The 20,727-nt window shown below is 46.8% G+C and overlaps 1 protein-coding gene across 12 annotated transcripts in view; it reads left to right on the forward strand.

Annotated features, from left to right (window-relative positions):
• The window catches only part of IL1R2 (interleukin 1 receptor type 2), a 142,565-nt gene that overhangs the window by 109,255 nt on the left and 12,583 nt on the right, over nucleotides 1–20,727 (forward strand). The window contains exons 9-11 of one of the 12 annotated variants that reach the window (XR_010405746.1): nucleotides 2–275; nucleotides 10,680–10,906; nucleotides 13,059–13,196. The exons of 5 other annotated variants lie outside the window; for them this stretch is intronic. Coding sequence is in view for 1 of the 7 variants with exons in the window: in XM_045885257.3 (XP_045741213.1) it covers nucleotides 1,657–1,796 (140 nt within the window). In the remaining 6 variants the exon portion in view is untranslated. Of the gene's footprint in view, nucleotide 1; nucleotides 276–1,656; nucleotides 2,530–10,679; nucleotides 10,907–13,058; nucleotides 13,219–16,490; nucleotides 16,664–20,727 lie in introns of those variants that run through there. 6 more of the 12 variants (XR_010405742.1, XR_010405748.1, XR_010405747.1 and 3 more) reach the window with 6 other exon arrangements.

Below are 20,727 nucleotides of genomic sequence, written 5' to 3' on the forward strand. Positions count from 1 at the left end.
GGACTAGCTGTTTTCTCCTGACACCTTGAGGAGGATGGGGTGGTCTTTAGCCCGAAACTGAGGAACTCCCTTCTCCAAGAGCTGGGGACTGGCAGATCTGCAGGGCTCAGGGCAGCTTTAGGGTTGAAGTCATCAGTCCCTAGGAAATAAAGCACAAGACTCTAGTCAAATCAACCCAGTGCCCATTTAAGAAGAAAAGAGAAACCCATGCTATCATTTGGACCAAACTGATTTCTTCCCAGCGTTTAAGCGTGGAGTGGGACAGCGAAACTCAGGTAACGCAGAGGCCGTTGACAGCCAGAGGGGGCAAGGCAGAAGCCAAAGTGATTGCCAGCTGCAGTCTTCTTATGCCTTCTGGGCAGTCTGTAGCAATCCAACAAATTGCTCCACATTCTCTGTGTTTTCTGGGAAAGCAGCTGCAGACATACTTGTAATTGAAAAGCTGAGGATTTGGTTAAGCCTCGGGCAGAGCATGACACATACAACTTTTCTCCAGTTGTGGTCTGAGCACCACCAGCATCTCCCACTTGGGCCACTAGTTGAAAACACAGAGCCCTGGGCTCACCCCAGATCTACCCAAATTCTTCCAGGGTAAGGCCAAAGATGGTAATTTAGCAGGCTCCTTTCCTATTCAAGTTTGAGAACCACTGTCCTAGGACATATATGCAAAGGCTGATGCTTTAGATCATTCCCATGAAAGAGTCAATAGTTGTCCAGACTTGGAAAGGAAGGGTCCCACAGAAAGCAGGGCCCACTTCTGGGGTTCAGATTGTGACCCAAAGGAACCTGTGGTTTGTCTGGGCCCGGAGCTGGGAACCTTTAAACACTTCTATAACATGAGCTGTCTCCCGGCATGTCCTTTGCTGGGTTGGCCGCGACTCAGGGCCGAGGGCACAGCTAAAAGCCTGTCCTCAGCATGGAGAGGTGCGTCCGGATGGCTGCTCAGCAAATTAAAGCTTGACACATTTCTAAGCCTTGTGGGATGTTAAGGTAGAAAAATCATCTGGAGAAATAGTCTGAGATTGTGTTGATTCCCGGAGGCCTAGACGATGATAGCTTTAAAATGTGGAACTCTGGCCTCATCATCAGTGAGTCCACGAACACTCATGTTCTTGTGTTTGCTTATGTCTTTATTCGTACTCTCTTTCCACATTCTCGTGACACACAGATGCCAAGGAGTAGAATATAAAATAGCTGGGTCCAAGCAATAATCTTGATACCTAAAGCTCCTTTACTCAAAGTTGGTTTTCTCATCCTGTGTTAGTTTATATCATCCTCCTGACATGCACGCTCATTGGAAGAGGACATGCTGGACCTTGGCCACGTCCCAGTTGGCTGGTTGAGATTTGAACAGATAATGTCTTATTGCACGCTATTCAACAGGTTGGAACAGAGACCCTCGCCACCTTGCCCCACTCTGCTTTTTCTCTCTGATGGATGTTCATTCTACCTTGCTTGTTTCCCTAATACTGCAGATGTCCTTCTCACATATCCTTGATCTGATGCGAGGGGCATGCTTTCTGAAAAATCAGTGCATAATTATTAGAAAAAATGAACTCCGGTTCCTGTCTTCTCTATAAACACGCATTGCACTGTCCTGCTTGGCAGTGAGAGAATGTTCCTTCCACCCATAATGTGACTCTGTTCTTCCTACAGCTACCACATTCTCCTGGGGGACCGTGCTGGCCCCCCTCTCCCTGGTCTGCTTGGTTTTGGTGGGAATATGGATGCACAGACGGTGTAAACACAGAACTGGAAAAGCACATGGTTTGACCACGTTAAAGACTGGCTATTAAGATTTTCAATCTTACTCAAGTAAAATAGAGACAATAAAACGATTAAGAGACAAACGATATCCTTTTTTATGGAAGTGATTTGGCCTTTGTGAGGATTCTGCTCTTCCTCCATTGGTTTAACGAGCTGCTGTGTTTATGGTAAAGGACTGAAGTATGAATGGGATTTTTATTCTGAAACTGAATGCCAGGAGCAAGCGTGCATGTGGGTGGGAGAGTAGCTCTTGGACACCTGTGACCTATTTAGAAGAGTGAGGTGGAGTCGAAAACATCTAAAGAGTTTTATAGTTCATTCATTCAAAATTTAACAAAAATGTATTAAAAAGCTATGTTGGCCCTGTTCCGTGGAAGGTGTTAGTAGATACAAAGAGAACATGTTGGTTGCCTTTTGGGGAAGATGGAATTTCATTTTGAGACTAGAAATAGGGATTCAGAAATGCTAAACAAAGAGCATCAGCAAAAATTGGTGAATTTTTTCAAAAGGAAGTGCCAAAAAATAGCAATTAAAGTAGACTGTGAGAAAGATACATGTTAAGACATTTTAGTGAACTGAGAAATAGACTCAGCTTTATAACAAAGCTTCTGAAAATAAGGAGGACGGAAAGGTATTGGGATAATTGCATATACATTGGAAAAAAAAATAATCAGAACCTCTTTTTTGTCATATACCCATTCCCCTCTCCCCCCCCCCAAATCCCTTAAAGTTAACTTAATAAATTCAATTTTAAAAAATCAGATTGCAGAAAAATTAGCATGACTCACTCCTTCACTTGAGTTCAACTCTTTGTTCAAGTGACCTTCCCAGGGGCACTTCTGAATGGCACCTCTTTCCATCCTTCTCTGTTTCTCCCTCTGCTTTGTGTTGTTATAGATCTTATCACCACCAGACCTTCCATTACATATGTACTTGTTTATTTTCAGTTTTCCCCACGGGAATGGCACGAGGACAGAGATGTTATTTTGGTCACGGCTGTATCCCTAATACATGGAATCATGCCTGCCACATACTGAACGTTTAATACATGTTTGTGGAATAGATGAAAATAGGATGGATTTTCTTGCATTCACTACCAATAAAACAATCACCAGAGTACAGGTGGACAGGCTTGATTATATTACAATTCCTGCATAACGAAAGAATAAAAGCAGAACATAAAGGAAATTATGTCAGATGAGCTCAAGGGATTAATAATGACAGCATATAGAGTTATTCAGGACTTAAAGAAAGGCATCCTACCCCTCATGGATGGGGGAACATGAATAGGGAATTTGTGGAAGAAACACACATAAGGGGACCATGGAAAAATGATCTGTTTCAGTAATAGAGATATAAATTAAAACAACATTGAGATACCCAGGCCCTCACACACTATCCAGTTTTAAAAGGCAACATCAAGGTCATTTCCAGATAATAACTCCCACATCCTGTAATTCCATTTATAACTTGGTACTGGGAAGTAGAAAGGCAATTTGTATCAAGCCAGGGGGGTGCTGGGTGCTGCTTGCTCCTTGCAGGAGCCAAGTGTGGCATCTCTTCCCAGCTCTGTTCAGTGATGTCATGTTAGAAGCTTAAAATCCACCGTCATGGGAGTATTGACACCATAGAAACTGGCAAATACCACAGGCCTCCTTCCCCAGCACACTGCTCCCTGGTCCTAGAGATGCCCAGGAATGCTGCTCCTGGGAATTCATCTTAGACTAATTCAATTCAACAACAGAAGATAAATAGATGTATGAAATCTTTCAGCGAAACTTATTACCCTGATGATGAACAATTATGCATCAATTGTAAGCTATAATTAATCAAGAATGCAAGACTGAAATATTTGTAACGTTAAGGAAAAATTGAATAGCGTTGATGCAATTTTTTTGGTTAAGACAGTATTAAAATTCGTTGGTAGCTAAAAAAAGGGGAAAAACTCAAGGGTTTTGAAGACAAACTTCTTGGGTTCAATTCACTCTCTGATCCTAGTCAAGGCCTTTAGCCAGGCTGTGTGTCAGTCTTCTGATCTGAAAATAGGGCTAAGAACAGGAACTATCCTAGAGTGCTATATTTAATAATCAAAAACATAGGAGTATATGTATAGACAGGAACAAAATAGTTGTCCTGTTTAGGCCAAAGGTGGACAAATGCAGCCTGCCCTTTGTTTCTGTAGATTAAGTTTTGTGAGCACACAGTCGTTTTGTTCATGGATCACCTAAGGCTCCTTTTGCTCTCTGAAGGCGGTGGCGTCGCAAAAAATCTGAACTGTTTGTTATCTGGCGCTGTACAGAGAAAGCGCGCTGACCGCTGGTTTAGACCAAGGACATTTACAGGCAGTTTTCGAGCCTGACTTTTGTGTTTCCCTGCTGTTCTCTTCTCTTCCCTTCCTTGCCTGTAAGCATGGAAGGAAGGAGAAGGAAATGAGAAGGAGCAGGCAGAGGCCTTTTGGCCTCGAATTCGGAACTCTGACCGTGAACGAAGTGGACACAAGGTTTGGGATGCAAGCAGAGGGCTGCTCTGGGTGCTTCTGCCCGTTCTGGATCCTCAGGCTGGGGCGCCGTGCGGCGCTCGTCCTCTTCCTTCCTGGGGCCCCTCCTCCAGGGCTCCCCGGAGTTCCCCACCCTCAGGTTCTGGCAGCTCCAGCAGTGGCCCAGAAAAGAAGCTGACTGCAGCCAGAAGAGAGCTGCCAACAAGTTTGGAGATCCCCACCTTGCCTGCACCATCTATGCACTTCCTCCATCCGCCGTTCACGAGGGAGGGGGGTGTCTTGCTCTTAGAAAGAACAGGAGACAACCAGGGAATTTTGGACACCAGATTTATGATAATAGCGAGGTGTAAGGATGATATTGGGATTGTGTTACGTTTTGAAAGAAGAGTGGTTGTATTTCTAACTGACTTCCAGAAATAGTTACGGATGATAGTTGAGATTTGCGTCAGAATGGTCCAGTACTGGGCGGGGGGGTGGGGGGGGGTGAGTATGGATGAAATGCGATTGACTGACCGGGTGTTGACAATTGTTAACACCAGTCAGTGATGGGTGCGTGGCGGCTCCTTATACAATCCTCTTTTTGCGTATGTCTAGAAATTTCCATAATACAGAGGAAAAAACCAACAGTATAGAAATAACCAAATACCCACTAGACAAGAGAATGAGTCCATAAGCTGAGGTGTAATAGCATAGTGGAATCTTCTATAGTGGTGAAAATGAATAAAATATAGCTATACACAGCAAAATGGATGAACCTCAGAAATATATTATTAAGCAAAAAATAAGTCTCATCAGGGCGCCTGCGTGGCTCAGTCTGTTGAGAGGCTGCCTTCAGCTCAGGTCATGATCACAGGGTCCTGAGATGGAGCCCCACATCGGGCTCCCTGCTCTGCGGGAGTCTGCTTCTTCCTCCTACTCTCCCTCTGTTCTCTCTGTCTCTCTCAAATAAATAAATAAAAATCTGGAAAAAAAATAAGTCCCAGAAACATCTATTTATAGCACTATCCCTTTTTAGTGAAAGTGAGAAACAAGTAAAACTAAAATCTCTCTCTCTGCATACATGCATACATACATATCTTTATATATATTTATATTTAAGAGCACATATGTGATAAAACTATATTTTAACTATATTTGGAGATGTATGTATCTGCAGTTACCAGGCCCTATGTGATTTTAAAGGTTTACAATTGTCTGTGTTTTAAAAAAGCAAGAGGATGAGCAACCCAAGGTTCGGGAGAGTGAACACATTGGGTGACAGGTGGGGGACCCGGGCTGGGATGGGTTAGAAAGATGTCAGTTTCATCAAGTTCTAGATCTCCCATTGAGTCATGGATTATTACTGTTTATTATCAAACAGATTAAGAAACAGGTCACTCATGGACCAATGAAGAGTGTGTGTCTTGAACTAAGGATTCTGCTTAATTCTGAGTCTGAACTAAACAAACAAAAGAAACAAGGTGTTTTTCTTGATGTCTTCATTTATTTTATGCTCATTCCGTTGGTTGAACTTCCTGAAATGGAATTTTCTCAGTTCCCCCTACAAAATCAGGGGGATAGGGCGGTAACCAGCATCGGACAGCGTCACATCTCCAGGCGCTCCCTGTAGGGAAGCAAGCCCTACGTCACCAAGTACCACTTCCCCAAGAACTGACTGAGGATGGCAGTGGACACCAGGACCAGGCACCAACAATAATTTATGCACTAAAGTTAAATTTGATGTCTCCAGGATTTCCTGTGCTAGGGGGATGTGTAGGGGCTTTACGGAGGGGGTAGGATCGTATATCTACCATAGGACCTTCCAGGGACAGAAGCATCCCCGGCACTTGCATTGGGCCTCACCACCGGGTAGACACTGCAGAAATGTCTGCTGGCTGAACAGAGAAATTGTGTGTTACTTGGGTTTTTCCAGGACTCGCCCGCCTGTGTGAACAAACGTGATCCCACCCAGCACGGCTCTTCCGAGTTTCCCAGCTCCTGCCCCGACTCCCAAATTCTCACTGGTTATTTCCATGACTCCTGCCAATAGCTCACTTGGACACTATAAATGGGCCTCGTGTTTTGTGGTTGTTCTCCTGTTCTTGTCCGCACCCCCTCGCCCCCGCCCCCCCCCCCACCCCCGTCGGCATCTGCCGACCGTGTCGTCCCTCGAGGGCTCCTCATTGCTGTGTCTGGCCTCCCGCAGAGGGCAGTGTCCCAGGGTGTCCAGAGGACGAGCAGGGCAGTTGCCACGCTGGGCGGCAGCCTCTGTCTGCGGCAGTACCAGAAGCCTCCCTGAGCATTTGCAGAAGCTCCCCCTTCATGGCTCATGTGGCCGGCCATACAACCACAGGGGTCCTGGGGGCCTGCAGCCCATCTGCCACAGGGCTCAGCCATGGAGGATGCCCTCCTCCTCCCTGGCGTGCCTGCAGAAACCACTTCCTCCTTGTTCGGATGAAGCAAAGCAAAACAAAGTCTCCTGCCAACAAACTTCTAGAGGTGCTGCCCCTGGTTCTTCAGAAACAGCCTGTCTGCAGTTACTAGGCCCCTGAGGGAAGACCCAGGAGTAAGCCACATGGGGCCAGGAGCGGCTCAGCCAGCTGCAAGGACCGAGGCAGGGAAAGCTTTAGATGAGGGAGGAAAAAAAGCAAGATTGAAGCAGAGGAAGCCAACATTCAACCATTTACAATGTGCAAGATTTTATACGTTCTACACAATTTAATCCTCAAAAAAATCAGCAAGGCAAATCCTGTAACCCACATTTTGGAGGTGAGGACACGGAGGCTCAGTTTCAATATTACATCATCATGTGGCTTAGCTGGGCAGCCACGGAGGCTTTCCTAACACTGACTCCTAGGACTCAGCACAGCTGGAGAACAACTGACCCCACACCGTGCTGAGTCCTTTGTAAGCATACAGAAAGAGGGAGCAGAGCATGTATTCGCTTTCCTGGGGGCAACCTGGCCATCGAGAAGAGCTGAGATCCAGGTGTCCGGTTCCTCTCCAAACTCACTGAAGCCACATCTGGAATCTGTGAGGGGACAAGAGTGATTCTAGTGGGGGTTCCTACGCAAGGAAGGAAGCACCAGGCATGGGACCCAAGTGTCCCTCTTCTCTACAGCATTCCCCAGGTTTTGGTTCTCTTGTCCTATGGGACTCCAACCAGCCTGTGTCCACAGGGTGGGGCTGAGCAGCCCACCCACACAGTCCCGCGTGACCTTTTGGACGCTGTTTGTCCAGGAAATAGAAGTGAACTTTCTCCGATCTTTCTGGCCTGATGGCGGGCAATGTAGATTTAGCCCCAGAAGGTTCAGAAATGATTAGGAACGTATGTGAATTAGATTTCCTGTCCCAAATTCTTTTAAAATGTAGGTTTTATTATTATTATTATTATCTTAATTAACCGATTTATTGTAGGGGGGAGGGGTAGAGGGAGAGGGAGAGAATCTCAGGCAGACTCTCCTCTAAGCATGGAGCCTGATGCAGGGCTCGATCCCACAACTCTGAGATCAGGACCTAAGCCGAAAATAAGAGTTGGATGCTTAAGCAACTGAGCCACCCAGGTGCTCCTAAAATATCGGTTTTATTATTATTCAGGTATGGTGAGGCCAACAGATTTGGAAATGATTGTCATTGAAGAGATAGTTTGTTACAGATCCCAGAAGAAGGGGACACCCCATGCCACGCAGAGCCACATGGGGAAGCACCAGGCTGGACCAGGAGGCAGAAGGGGTGAGGGGAAAGCATGGCCTTTATTGCTGTTTCTGTGGAAGATGGACAAGACAGGGGGAGCTGGCTTCGGATTGGCTAGTTTGACTAATTTCATTGAATAATTTCTTTCACTGGTGCCTCGCTTAGGGCAGGTGGGTGGTGGCCCCGAGTGTGAGAGAGACTGAATAAAGAGGTGCTTGGGGTGCGGATCTGTATTGGTTGGTTTGCATTTGAAAAGTGCGCTCCAGGAATTGGCTAGCCTGGGAAGGGCCAGCAAAGCCTGGGTGTCAGAAACGCGTGGTTAGCACACTTATTTCCAGCTTCACGTCACAGCTCACCAGCAGTTCTGCGAGGAAATAAATGGCCAAAAGTAAAGAGCCAACCAAGTAGATATGCTCCCGATTTTATTTTATTTTTTGCAAGAATATCAAATATCCTTTATTAAGCACAGCCAAGCCAAAAAAGCAGTCACGTTAAACCAGGCAAGCATTAGCAGTAAAAGGTTGTAAAACAATTTTCCGTAGCCCGATTTTGATTTTCAATTCTTTTTTCATTATCACGTTCCTAAAGAGACCTCAAAATTTCAAAGATTAAATTTGCGCTTGTAAAGTTGAGGGTAAAGAAACCAAACCTCAAAAACGCTGAGACTGCAGTCTGAGTTTCCTCCTCCCCGATCCTGCCCCGCTGGGTCCCAGCAGGAAGGTTCCTCTGTCCAGAGAGAGGGGCTTAAAGCCTGGGCAGTCTGGTCTGTCTTCTGCAGGAAGGGTGTGGCTCCTGGGCCTTGCACATCGCATTGGTCTCTCACGTGTCCCCTTTAAAAAGTCCCAGGTGTTAATACAATATTAGCACAGCCCTGACTCCACTCACACCGAATTTTAGGATAAGCTGTCCCCTGGCCTCTGGAGCAGATTTCGCAGGCCACTGTTGCTCCCACCTGGCACCAGGTGTCCGAGTGACCACAGCAGCCCCAAGGGTGCTGGGGAGAAGGGCAGACAAATGGTGGTGCAGGCCGCTGGTTCTTGGAGTGTGGACCCCAGCCCGGCAGCATCGGCATCCCAGGGAACTCCCTGGAAATGACGGAGGAGAGGCTCAGGGCGGTGGCCTGGGGTGACGGTGAGGCATGCTGTGGTTTATCTAGGATCTTTGACCCAAGAATGTTTACTCTGTTGGGCCAACTACCCCCATAGGCCTTAGTCACAGCACCACAGTGACCTTATCTGGAAAATTCCACCTCTGCATCTTCTCTCAGCAACTGAATCCCTGATATTTTCTTGAGTAACGTATATGTCTCCAGGGGGAGCCCCTCTCCCAGGCTCCGCGTCTTTCTTGGTGCCTTTCTTTCGAAACTGGTTCCCCACTCAGAACTTCTTATGGAGTCTTTCCTGGCGAGTCCTGGGTTTCAGGCTCTGCCTCGTGACAGAGCTTCCCTGGTGTGTTGTCATCAGGCACGTGTAGGCCTGGGCCAGAGCACCGGTGACCATGGCCTCCTGCTGTGGAACTTTCTAGGCCTCTGCACCTTTCCCAAGGGCAGGAGTCTCTCCCAGCCCCACTTCAGCTGCAGAATCACCCTCAGCAGATTGCAGACCCTGCCTGTGCCCCTGAGGTGGGGGGTCCCCTGAGGATGATCCTCCCACTACGTGCAACTCAGTTCTTGGTTTTCCCTCAGCTTTTGAATGATCAAGACCCTTTGTAGCATTTCTGCCACATAAATAAGTTTCTGAGGTGGAGAGATAGGCTCCGAGTGTGTGTGCCCCAGCTAAGTGGGAGGGTCCCAGCCTTGGCTGCATACTGGGATCATGGGGAGGGACTGAAGCAAAGCGGCAGACGTTGGGCCCCGCCTCCACGGATTCTGCTGGAAGTGATCGGGGTGCTGGCAGTCCCCATGTCCTGCATCTGGTTCCTGGGGTGGCCTCTTTTGTCTTCAGTGCCTGTGGGTCTAGTCAAAGCCTCTAACTTCCTCTGCCTTCCAGAGCAGGATTCATCCATTCATTCATTTCCTGGCACATTTTTCTAGATTTTTGTCTCATTTGGCTCTTCTATGTGAGAGCTATGAAATCTGTAAGTTTGGGTTTGCCAGAGCCCCCTGCTCACCTTTGCTCTCAAGCTGGATAATCCCACTCTATGCTACCGGTTCAGCATCTACTGCAGGCCGGATGCAATACCGCTGTCCTAATGGCCCCTTTACTCTGCCTCGTCTGTGCTCTGCCTTCCTTTGTTACTGTCCTAATAAACTCCCCGAAATAGAGTTTCCGCCATGTTCCTTCAACAAACAATCCTTGCAACCCCATCTAGCAAGAATCATGTCACATGGAAACTTGCTCAGCAATTCTTGGACCATTTTAAGATTCTTAGGTTATGAACAAGGCACATGAATGTAGAATGTGTCCCTCCACAGTACCGTCCTTGGCCCCAGCGGAGATGGAAGCTGGGCCGTGTGATCTGGCTCTGCCAACTCAGGACCGGGCCTGACCGTGCGGGGCTAGACGTCTTGGTGCCCACGGGCAGTGTGGGAACTCAGCGGCCTTGCAGTTTAGATGCAGTACCACCCCTACTGAAGAGGCTTACTCCATTTTCATTCAGCTTTGCCTGGAATCATACCACACGCGCCTGTAGTTAATGTAGTTCAAGGTCAGGCTGTATGGGCTCTGTCTCCAAAGGCCTCTGGCTTGGCTTTGGTCACTACAGGGCCTGCCTCCCTGCTCAGCCCCCGTCTTCCTTCAAACAGCCTCAATATGAAACCACAGGCTACCAAGCAAGCAAGCAAACCAATCACCCGTGAGCTGCAATGGTTGCTAAGGGAAGGTTCCATGCTGCAAAGCGTAACATGGATTGGCAGTGGCCCACCGCCCTCCGCGGAAGAAGCTCTGCAGCCACATGGTCCTATGTAAGCTGCCATAAGCCTCCAAGGGAAGAGCCGGCCATCAGATGTTGCCATCGGGTGTTTCCATCATGGTGTGTATTTTACCCACAAATCCCACTCTTTATCACTTCTGCTTTCCCCAGCTGTGTCCGGAACCAATTCAGAGGAAGGATGGAAGAGTAGGCAGAAGAGGGAACCGAACACTACCTGTATCACGGACAGAGCCGGCGCTGGGGGCACGTCGTAGATATGTGGCAGAGGAGCTTCCTGATTCTGAATGCTTGAGCTACAGGCTCCAGCACTCAGTCCTGGGAGAATTTAGGATACGGAGGAGCCCGGTAGGAGTTGTGGATAGCCTGGCCCGCAAAGGTGGAACAGAAGCACATGACAGAGCAAAGGCATGCTTGGCTCCTCTCTGAAACTCACGGGAGGGTCCTTCGCCCCTCCTTCCTCGGGCTGGCATGGAGGGGACCAGGGTCCAAGAGGGTCCTGATGAAGGAAGGATCAGGAGTGGGGACCCAGTATTGCCTCCTAAAAATAAGCAATTCTTGGTTATTTCTGGCAACTGGACCACAACTTTTGTTGTTGTTCCTGTCTGACTCTTCATTATCAAGAATTTCTTTCCTGGAAGAAAGAACAGGCAGAGTCGCTGGGCTGTGGCCAAAAGTTCGAGTACCCCTGGGCTCTCTTCTCGGAGGCCAGACCCAGAGAGCAGGATGGAGCTTTTCTAAGGCTGTTGTTCAAGCCTTTGTTTCCTGTGTGATGTGGCCTCACCCTTGTAAGAAAAAAAAATGTCCAGCAATTGTTCAAGAGACATTCAGAAGCGAGGATGGTCCTTCTGGTCTGGTACTCAGTAGGTGATCAATCAGTGCTTGTTGCACGGATGGATGGTTGGTTGGATGGATGGATGGATGAATGACTTCTGCACTGAAAGGACAGAGCCAGAGGAAGAGCTTGCCCATTTACCATTGGCTTTCCTGCGCCTGGCTTTGCCCATGCATTTTCTTCCTATCCAAACCCTACTCTCCTCTTAGGGCTCTGTCCCAATGCTGCCTCCACCACAAAGCCGAACCAAACACAGGACTCATCATCCCTTCCAGTCCTGAATCCTATGTGGGCCTTTATTATATATAACATTTAGTGCTTTCAACTTTCTATGCTGTTAATCACATTTTTCGCTTTTTTCCCCATGAGGCCGTGAGTAATTTGAGAACAAGTTCAGGGTTTGTCTTTTTCTCTCCAAAGCAGCCCGCAAAGGGTCACAGAGCAAAAGGCACGCAGTAGGCAGGTGCAAGGGCCCTGAGGAGGCCGCTCAGGACAGGGCAGGCCCTGAGATGCCCCAGGGGGACTGCATGACACAGAGGAGACCCCTGAGCCAATCAGATTCTCTCCTGGGACTCTGAACACGCTGCGGAGAGACTGGCCACAAGGGGGCTCTGGAGGGGTGTGGGGTGAGGGGCCTTGGCAGGGATGTGCACCTGTGGAACTTTCACATGGGCCACAGCCTCACAGTTTCCTCAGGTCGCAGTCCCATCCTGGGCTTACACTTGGCCCAGCTTCACGGTCTCAAAGGTGGGACATGATCCCCTGCCTCCAGGCTGGCCTCTTGCTGCAGCCCACCTCCCACAGAGTAGAGTCTCTCCTTTCTTTCTTTCTTTCTTTCTTTCTTTCTTTCTTTCTTTCTTTCTTTCTTTCTTTCTTTCTTTCTTTCTTTTCTTTCTTTCTTTCTTTCTTTCTTTCTTTTTCTTTCTTCTTTCTTTCTTTCTTTCTTTCTTTTCTTTCTTTCTTTCTTTTTCTTTCTTCTTTCTTTCTTTCTTTCTTTCTTTCTTTCTTTCTTTCTTTCTTTCTTCTTTCTTTCTTTTTCTTTCTTTCTTTCTTTCTTCTTTCTTCTTTCTTTTCTTTCTTAAAAATAGATTTTACTTATTTATTTGAGAGAGAGAGCACGAATGGGGGAAAGAGCAAGAGCGGGAAACAGACTCCCCATGGAGTGCAGAGCCCAAGGTGGGGCTCGATCCCAGGACCCCAATATCAAGAGCTGAGCTGAAGTCAGACGCTTAACCCATTGAGCCACCCAGGTGCCCCTAGAGTCATCTTTCTGAAGCCCAAACATGATGGTGTAACTGCTCCGTTTCAAACTTTTTAATGGCTGCCTATTGGTCGCATGCTGGAGTCCAAATTGAGAGGCTTTCCTCAGTCGGCTTACTTATCTCATTTATTTTGTCTGCTTCTGTCTCCTTTTACTAGAATGTAAGCTTCAAGAAGGCCTTGGTTGTATCTCTTCACTGCTGTGTTTGCAACTTCAAATATTTATCGAGTGAACGGATGGACCCTTCACCTCCTGCCAGGCCCTCCCAGTCTCCTCGCCCAGGGCTGGCCATACTGAACCACTCTTGTTTCTGCTCAGGTCTGTTGTCTCTGGTCCCGGACACTTGGCATGTGCTGTTATCTGGTCTGGAAAACTTCCCATTGTGTTCAGTTGGGCTGACTCCTCCTTCCTGTTCAGGTCTTTCCTGGGAAGCCTTTCCCAACCCCCCAAAACCTGGCAAAGACATCTCTCTTATGGGCCCCCAGGGCACCAGGAAGCCCTCATAGTTGGGATAGTTGTCGTATATTGATCCAACAGGCCAGGCTTTATCTAAATAATTTTTCAGACACTATCTCATCCATTGTCCCAAACCTATGAGACAGCTAGTAATAATACCCCTACTTGACATAGGGGGAAACTGAGGCTTGAGCAGCTTGCCTCAGTTACAAGGGGAGAAAGGGGTAGTGGCAGGGTTTGAACCCTGTTATCTAGCTCCAGATGTCACATTCTTAGTCCCTAAACTTGGTCTTCTAGAGCATTGAAGTTGCCTGTGTCCTTGTCTGTCTTTTCTAGTGGATCATAGGCTCCTTGAGGGTAGGGTCTCTACCCTATACCCTCTGGCTTTGTCCAGTGACTTATGTTCAGCAAGCATTACCTGACAGAGCACACATGAAGCCCCCAGTAGATACCCGGTGAATGAATGAACAGAGGACATTGGTAAGGTTCTGAGCATACACAGACAAGGAAAACAGAGTCCCTGACCTCCACCTCCATGTCCATCCAGGAAGCTCACCACCTACTCCTGGAGTGTCTATACTGGCCTTCCCCTAAGGGCCCATTTATCTACCCAGCTGTGTACCTGGATGCCCCAGAGGAATCCATCCTTACAAATATTATTTGGAAGGCAGAGGTCTACAGATTTCCCAATGTCCAAGATATCAGATGAATGAGTGAACAAACCGTGCTGGCTTCTTGGTATTCATGGGAGGTGAGATGTTCTGAGGAGAACAAGGAGGGTTTTCTCTATAACCAAAGGAGAAGATTGGAGTCCTATTCCAGGAATCACTCCCTCCTACAGTCAGAGAGTTCTCCTTCTCGAAGATCTGATGCTATGTCTTCAGTCTTGAGCCAGCTCCTTTATCCCACTGTGAAAAGAACTGTCCCACCCTGGCTTCGAGATTTAGATTTAATGTTATCTTCCAACAATGGAGCCGGGGAGGCTGACAGCTTGATCTGAGCAGGGAGGGTCACTTTCCGACTCACTGGCATGGTTCAGAATGTTTTCTTTTCTTTGGACTTAGAGAGTTTCCTGTTTAAATGTCTGAGAGTCTGGGCACAGGGTGCTTGTTGAGCTCTGACTAATAGAAGCCTGTGATTAAATTATTTCAGACTCTAATAAAAATATTTTTAGGATAAAGGCCTTCGGGAGTTATGTCAAGTGCTGAGTACACTTTTCTTGGTAAACACTTGAGTCTGCCATTGTCTTTTTGAGTCAGCTTTTACTCAGCAGTGTTCATCCTGAGGAAATTCGGAAGACTTATCTTCAAAGTCCTAAGCCCAGGTTGATTTCAGAAACCTCCTGGAGAGAAAGGACTCTGATGATATCTCATGAGCAGGGCTTTTTGTTTTAGCATATCATTGCCCACCTGCCCACCACCCCCTTCTGACTCCCACCATCTTTAAAAAAAAAATTCCTGTAACGCACTTGAAATTACAATCTTCCAGGGGAGAAAATTTATGAAGAGGTTGCCCTCAGTATCCCTTTCTCCATTCCACCAACCCCTTAATCCAGAGCATGTGGTGGTGGAGTGGGGTGATTTGGGGGAATTTAGGGGACCATGAGCCTCTTGACCTCCCCATGCTCACTGACAGCACTGACTCCAATATTTCTTAAATTACAATTGTTCTGCAGTAGCCCAAAGAAGAATCTCTGTTTTCTCCTGCTTAGAAGCAAATTAGGTAAACAAACAAAAATCTATTAAATAACTGGCATGGGTGAGATGCTGTGCTTGGTGATGGTTTCTGCAGCATTTCCTTGCTTTCCAGGAGCTCATGGAACGAGAGCGGGCATGACATTTCATAAACTGCAACTGCTTCTCCAGGCCACACCAGCTTGGGGGTGCCACTGGTGAGGGCGCCACAGTGGCCACTAAGAGTCTTCTCTAGTCTAGATCAGTATCAGTTGGGATGCATTTGGCTGCAAGTAATGGAAAAACCAGTAGAGAGTGATCTGAACAAAAATTTGTATTTATTTTTTCTCACATTATTGGAAGTATAGAGGTTTGGTAGCTCAAAGATGTCAGGATCAGTGACTCTTGAATTTTTGACTTTTTCTCATGGTCACAAGATGACTGTTGGAGTGCCAGCCATAGTGCCTACATTCAAGGCGGGGAGAAGGAGAAGGGGGACTTCTGTTCTGTCTTTACCTTCGTCTGGAAACTCTTTCCTGAGCTCTCTGCAGGCTTTTGCTACATCTCCTAGAAAAAAACTGTCCTGTGGGTTCTCTTGACCCCACGGGAGTCTGGGAAAGCCATAGCCCAGCCTCGTGCATTCAGTTTCCTACTGTACAGTACAGCCTGTGAGCAGGCTTTCTTTTCTCACTGATTACAGCCCCAGTTTCCTAGGATCCTGGCAACACGTTTCTGTGGGCCAGATTGGCAGAGGGCTGGTGTGACAGTGCAGCATGTCCCTTTGCTATCAGCCCTCAGCAGCTATGCCCACACCTGGATCCCCTGCCCAGCCTCCCTTCCTTTGGGGCAGCTCCTTTCCCCAGTAAGAATATTATTTTGGGGGGGCAGCCAGTTCTCCTTGATTTGCAAGAGGGTGGATCTTGGTGTAAGGCTGAATGTTAGCCTCAACACGCAGTGCAGTAATCCCAGGGAGCTCATGCAGGGGAGATCCAGGTGTGACTGAAACCAACACGTCTGAAGTTCCTATGAGCACATGATTCAGGCTGTTATGATGAGACTCTCGCAAAAGGAAGGTAGGAAGAAGGAAGGAATGAAGGAATGAAGGAATGAAAGAAAGAAAAAAGAAAAGAAAAGAAAAAGAAAGAAAGAAAAGGAAGGAAAAACAGGAAGAAAGAAATAAGAAGAAGGAAAGAAGGAAGGAAGGAAGGAAGGGAGGGAGGGAGGAAGGAAATAAGCAAACCCCACTCATTTTTACTATGGAGAAGAGCATGGTAAATGCACATCACGCCAGTGTGCTGTGGGAGTGTAGAAGGGGAATGACTTGCAGGGTGGTTGTGTGTGCAGGTTGGTAGAAGGCTAGTGGGAAGAGGATGAGGATAGTGCATGTGTCACAGAAGAAAGAATATTTAGTTCACCATTCATTTATTCATTCACTCAACAAATATTGTTTTCCTTCCTTAGCTAGCAAAAACAGACTTGTCCACTGCCCTATGAAAGCTGTCTCATGAAGAAGACCAGCAAAGACAATGTAATGAGTGTGAGAAAGTGCAAGACTGTGGAAGGTGCAGGAAAGAGAGAGGTGTGCTGCTGGGAGGTGTCATCGGCTCAGGGAGGTCGGAGCTGGATGCATAGGGGTGAGTGGGGTCTCACCAAGTGGAGGTAGGGAAGGCTGAGCAGAGAGCAGGTCTGAAAAGGGCTGGCCATATTCAGGGGAAGGGTGAGTGGTCCTGACATCCGAGAAAGGTAGAGAATAAGCAAGGATTGGGACAACTATTTGCCAGCCAGATATTGCTCATGTTCTGAGCTTATGTGATGCTAGAACAACCCTACAAAATGAGAATTCCCTTAGTTTTGGCTCCCCTGAAGGTGAATTCTAGGAGGAAGACTTGGATGAAGATAGTTTATGGGGGAGGTGATTCCAGGAAACAAGAGGGAGGGAGCCCAAAGAGGGAAGCAGGAAGTAAGGAAAAAACATGCAAAGGGTGATTTATGGGGATCACCTGCTATAACCACTGGGGCTCTTGTGCCCAGGACCTTCTGGAAGGCATATAGAAGGTCCCCCATAACATTTTACTTGAAGGAATGGACACAGATCATGAGTGCAGGACTCCTGAGACACCTGCTACAGGTATTATATTCATTTAAAAGGCAAGGATCAGAAAATTTTAGCCTCTTGCCCAATTTTTTTTACTGCCAGTGAATCACAGAGCAGGGATTTGAACCAAGGTAGGCTGTGCCTGCAAAACTCACACCCTTACCACCACATTCTGCTAAAATGGATGTTAGTATTAGCGTTGCTGTGGTATTTTTCTAACAGTCACTAATTCTGCCAGGCCTAAAAGTGATCCTAAGTCTGCTGCTGCCACAGTACCCACATAAGGCGAATCACCTCACTGGGAGCCAGTGAGGGATGACGTTGTGTCATCCACAGAGCAAACTAGCTGGCCTAACCCAAGCATAAAGTAGTGAAAGGGATGACAGTAGGGTCTGTAGTAGATGCCAGATGGTTGGGAAAAAAAAGAGATGGTAGCAAATTCTTTGCAACTTCTCTCATCAACAGTGGCACTTAAATCTCCTCCTTCTAAATTCAGTCTGGCCTTAGTGACTTGCTTGACCCATAGAATGAGGCAGGAGTAACTTCCTGGGCCATTCAAAGTTTACTCACTGGAATCTCTAGCTTACAGCTGGGTGTCTTGACTGGAACACTTGCTCTTGGCGCCCTGAGCTGCCATATTAGATGTCCAACTTCTCTGAGGCTGCCAGGCAGGAGAGGCCCCAGTTAACCACTCTACTTGAGAGATCAGCTGAGCCTGGCCTCCCAAATGCTCCTGCCAAGGTGCCAGATGTATCAGAGACCTACCACGCCAGGCCTCTTCTAGCTGAGTGCCACCGACCTCTGTTGATGCCACGTGGAACAGATGAGTCACCCAGCCACCCATATTCTTGACCTACAAAATTGTAAGATGAAGTAATTATGCTTGTTATTTTAAGTTTCTAAGTTTTGAAGTAATTTGTTCCTCAGCAGTAGATAACTGGAACATAACCGCTACTTTCTGTTTCCTGTAGTTGCTGAAGTCTTACTCTTCTTAGAAGGAGATGTATCATCTTTAAATTTAGGCCAAAATGCAGTTATTTCGACTAAGTTCCAATAATATACACATTTAGAATTCATGGGGAAGTTTGGGCATCTCTCTCTCTTTCTCTATGATCCACATCTGGGATTTGGGATCAAGCATCTGAAGAACTCTGACACTCCATTCTCAGCACTGCCTTTTAAGTGGAGGACCTAAGTCTTCAGAGTCAGTCTGTAAACATAAGGGTACTTTTGGGGTACATATTGTGAGGAGGTTTCCATGAGGGGTTAGCAGGTAAAGCAATGACTATGGATGAGCTTTCTGAGAGAAAGTAAAGCAGAAAGTACAACAACAATTTGGGGGAAAGCCCAGGGGTCTGAGGTGACCAGCCTCACACCCTCACACACCGAGGGTGCTCGGAAGGTGAGGAGCTGGTTTGCTGAGTTCATATCCAGGCTCCGGAAGGGATTCCAGCAGGAAGCACTGGTGTCCCCCATACCACAATAAGGTCCAGGCGACAGGCCGTTCTTACCTTGCAGGTGACCTCAGTCACATAGGTATTGATGGAAAAAGACATCTTCTTTCACCAATTATGTAACTAATTTAGTCAGACATCTCACCTCTTCGGGGGCAAAGGCATGACATGGTTTGTAAATTTTTTTTCGTTAATTACTGCCAGTTGTGTCCTGACACACCCATTTTCCTCTGGGTGGGGATCCCCCTAATGACTCATCGGTCCATTTCCATAACTTTTCAATAATGTTGGGTTATTGCAACAGTCCAGTTCTGATTGCTAAGACTTAGTATTGTTCATTTAAAAAATTTAATGTCATGATTTATGTCTTCCGTTTACCCACTGCTCTGTGTGTGTGTTGTGTGCTTGCGTATATGGCAGGGTCTGTCATCTTACACCCTCTTTGTTTCCCCTGAGCACACACCTCTGGGTTGGTTGGGGCTGGCAGGGGGATAGGGAAAGCCCTTGAAGTTTCCATGGATGGTTGCCTCTGGCCAGTGCTGTCCCTTTTCTACTGGCTGTCACTGCTTTTAGATCTTGCCCTGAACTGGCCTGGGGTCCTTGTGGTGCTTTCCACCAAATGGAGGTGGGACAGGGCACTGGTTGGTTTCTCAAGGGTCTTGGGGAGGGTGGTCTCATTGTACACATTCTGCTGGTTTTTATGATAATGTTAGTATCCCCAGTGCCATGACCTTCTCTGGTTGAAGATCCTCAACATGGTGGGCTCCCATCCCATAGCACGCCTCCCATTAAAAGGCAAATCAGGCTTTTTCTGAGCCCTGAGTAAATTCCAGCCATCCTGAAAGGACCTTTCATGAATGTTACCTGATGAAATCCTCTGGACTCCAGGGAAATCTGCCCAGGCCACACCCACTGTCAGTGGCCATGCTGAGACTTTCATCCAGTTCTGTATTCTTGTCTAATGTTTATACACTTTGTACACATCTCTGCAACCATCATTTGTGCTTTGAGAGTTTCCTTGAGCCTCTTTTTAAAGATGTGGTAACACAAAGTTCGCACACTTTTCCGAATACAGCTGGAACTGGTTTTGGGTAAACACATAATGCCCATTTCTGACAGCATGGCTTTGCTACCCTTTGACTCAGTGGGGCAATGGGTAAATGTTGCCAAGAAACGAACACAGTGAATGGCTGTGTTTCTTCTCAGGGTTATGATGCATAGGCTGACATCTTTATCATATAAAAACCATAGAGGTGACTTTTCTGAAAGTCATTTTAAGGAAAAGTATAATCATAAATACTCCCAAAGAAGTACAGCTGTAGATTCCTGCCTACTCTTCGTTTCTTTGTTGGATCTTTTTGCAGTTGAGCAGCTTGCCATTTTATTGTTTGGAAGAACTGAGTCATCTGCAAAGTTAGAGATTTCTTTGTGTACTCCCTCATTTTGGATCATGTTGAAGTATTCATTTATCCTGAAAGTTGGTTTTGGTCCCTAGGTTTCCTGTCTAGCATGATAAATGTCTGCTTTTCTACTGGCTGTATTTTGAAGTCATCAGGTTAGATTTGGGGCAGGTCTCAAGTAGGACCAGAATCCAGAGGAGACGATGACTTCCAGATGAGGTTGTTTATCAAACCTGGGATTTCCACTTGGGCAAGTCCAGCATGGGCACCATAAGCTTGTATAACCATGAGGTAATTTAAATCAGATTTACTCAACATTCTAGAACATACTAGAGGGAGCCACTTGATGTTTGAGTGGGACAAGGACAATGAAATGGCTCTTTAAATATCATTAAAGAAGTAGACGGATGTCATTCATGAAGAGGTGGCATCTACTAAAATCCCAAAAGGTTTAAGTAGGGTTGGGGTTAATATTTCTTCATCAATAAATGCATATCTACAAGATAATTTTTAATGGTATGAATGATATTCCCTTGAGTCAACATCGTAAAAATTACTTAACCCATCTCTACCACAGGGCATTAAGTTGTTTCTAATTTTTAGTTATTATAAACAGTGCCACAATAAACATCCTTGACTCTGCCGACACCTATCTAATAGCTCCTTATGGTAAATTCCCAGGAATGAATCTGCTGAGCCCAAGGGATGTGCATTCCAAGGGCTATTTAAGTAAAATACCCTCCAAAAGG

Source organism: Mirounga angustirostris, unplaced genomic scaffold (assembly GCF_029215605.1).
Source record: "Mirounga angustirostris isolate CCGP_5_RB_7025 unplaced genomic scaffold, mMirAng1.0.hap1 SCAF_10, whole genome shotgun sequence".
In the NCBI taxonomy this organism is placed as follows: Eukaryota; Metazoa; Chordata; class Mammalia; order Carnivora; family Phocidae; genus Mirounga; species Mirounga angustirostris.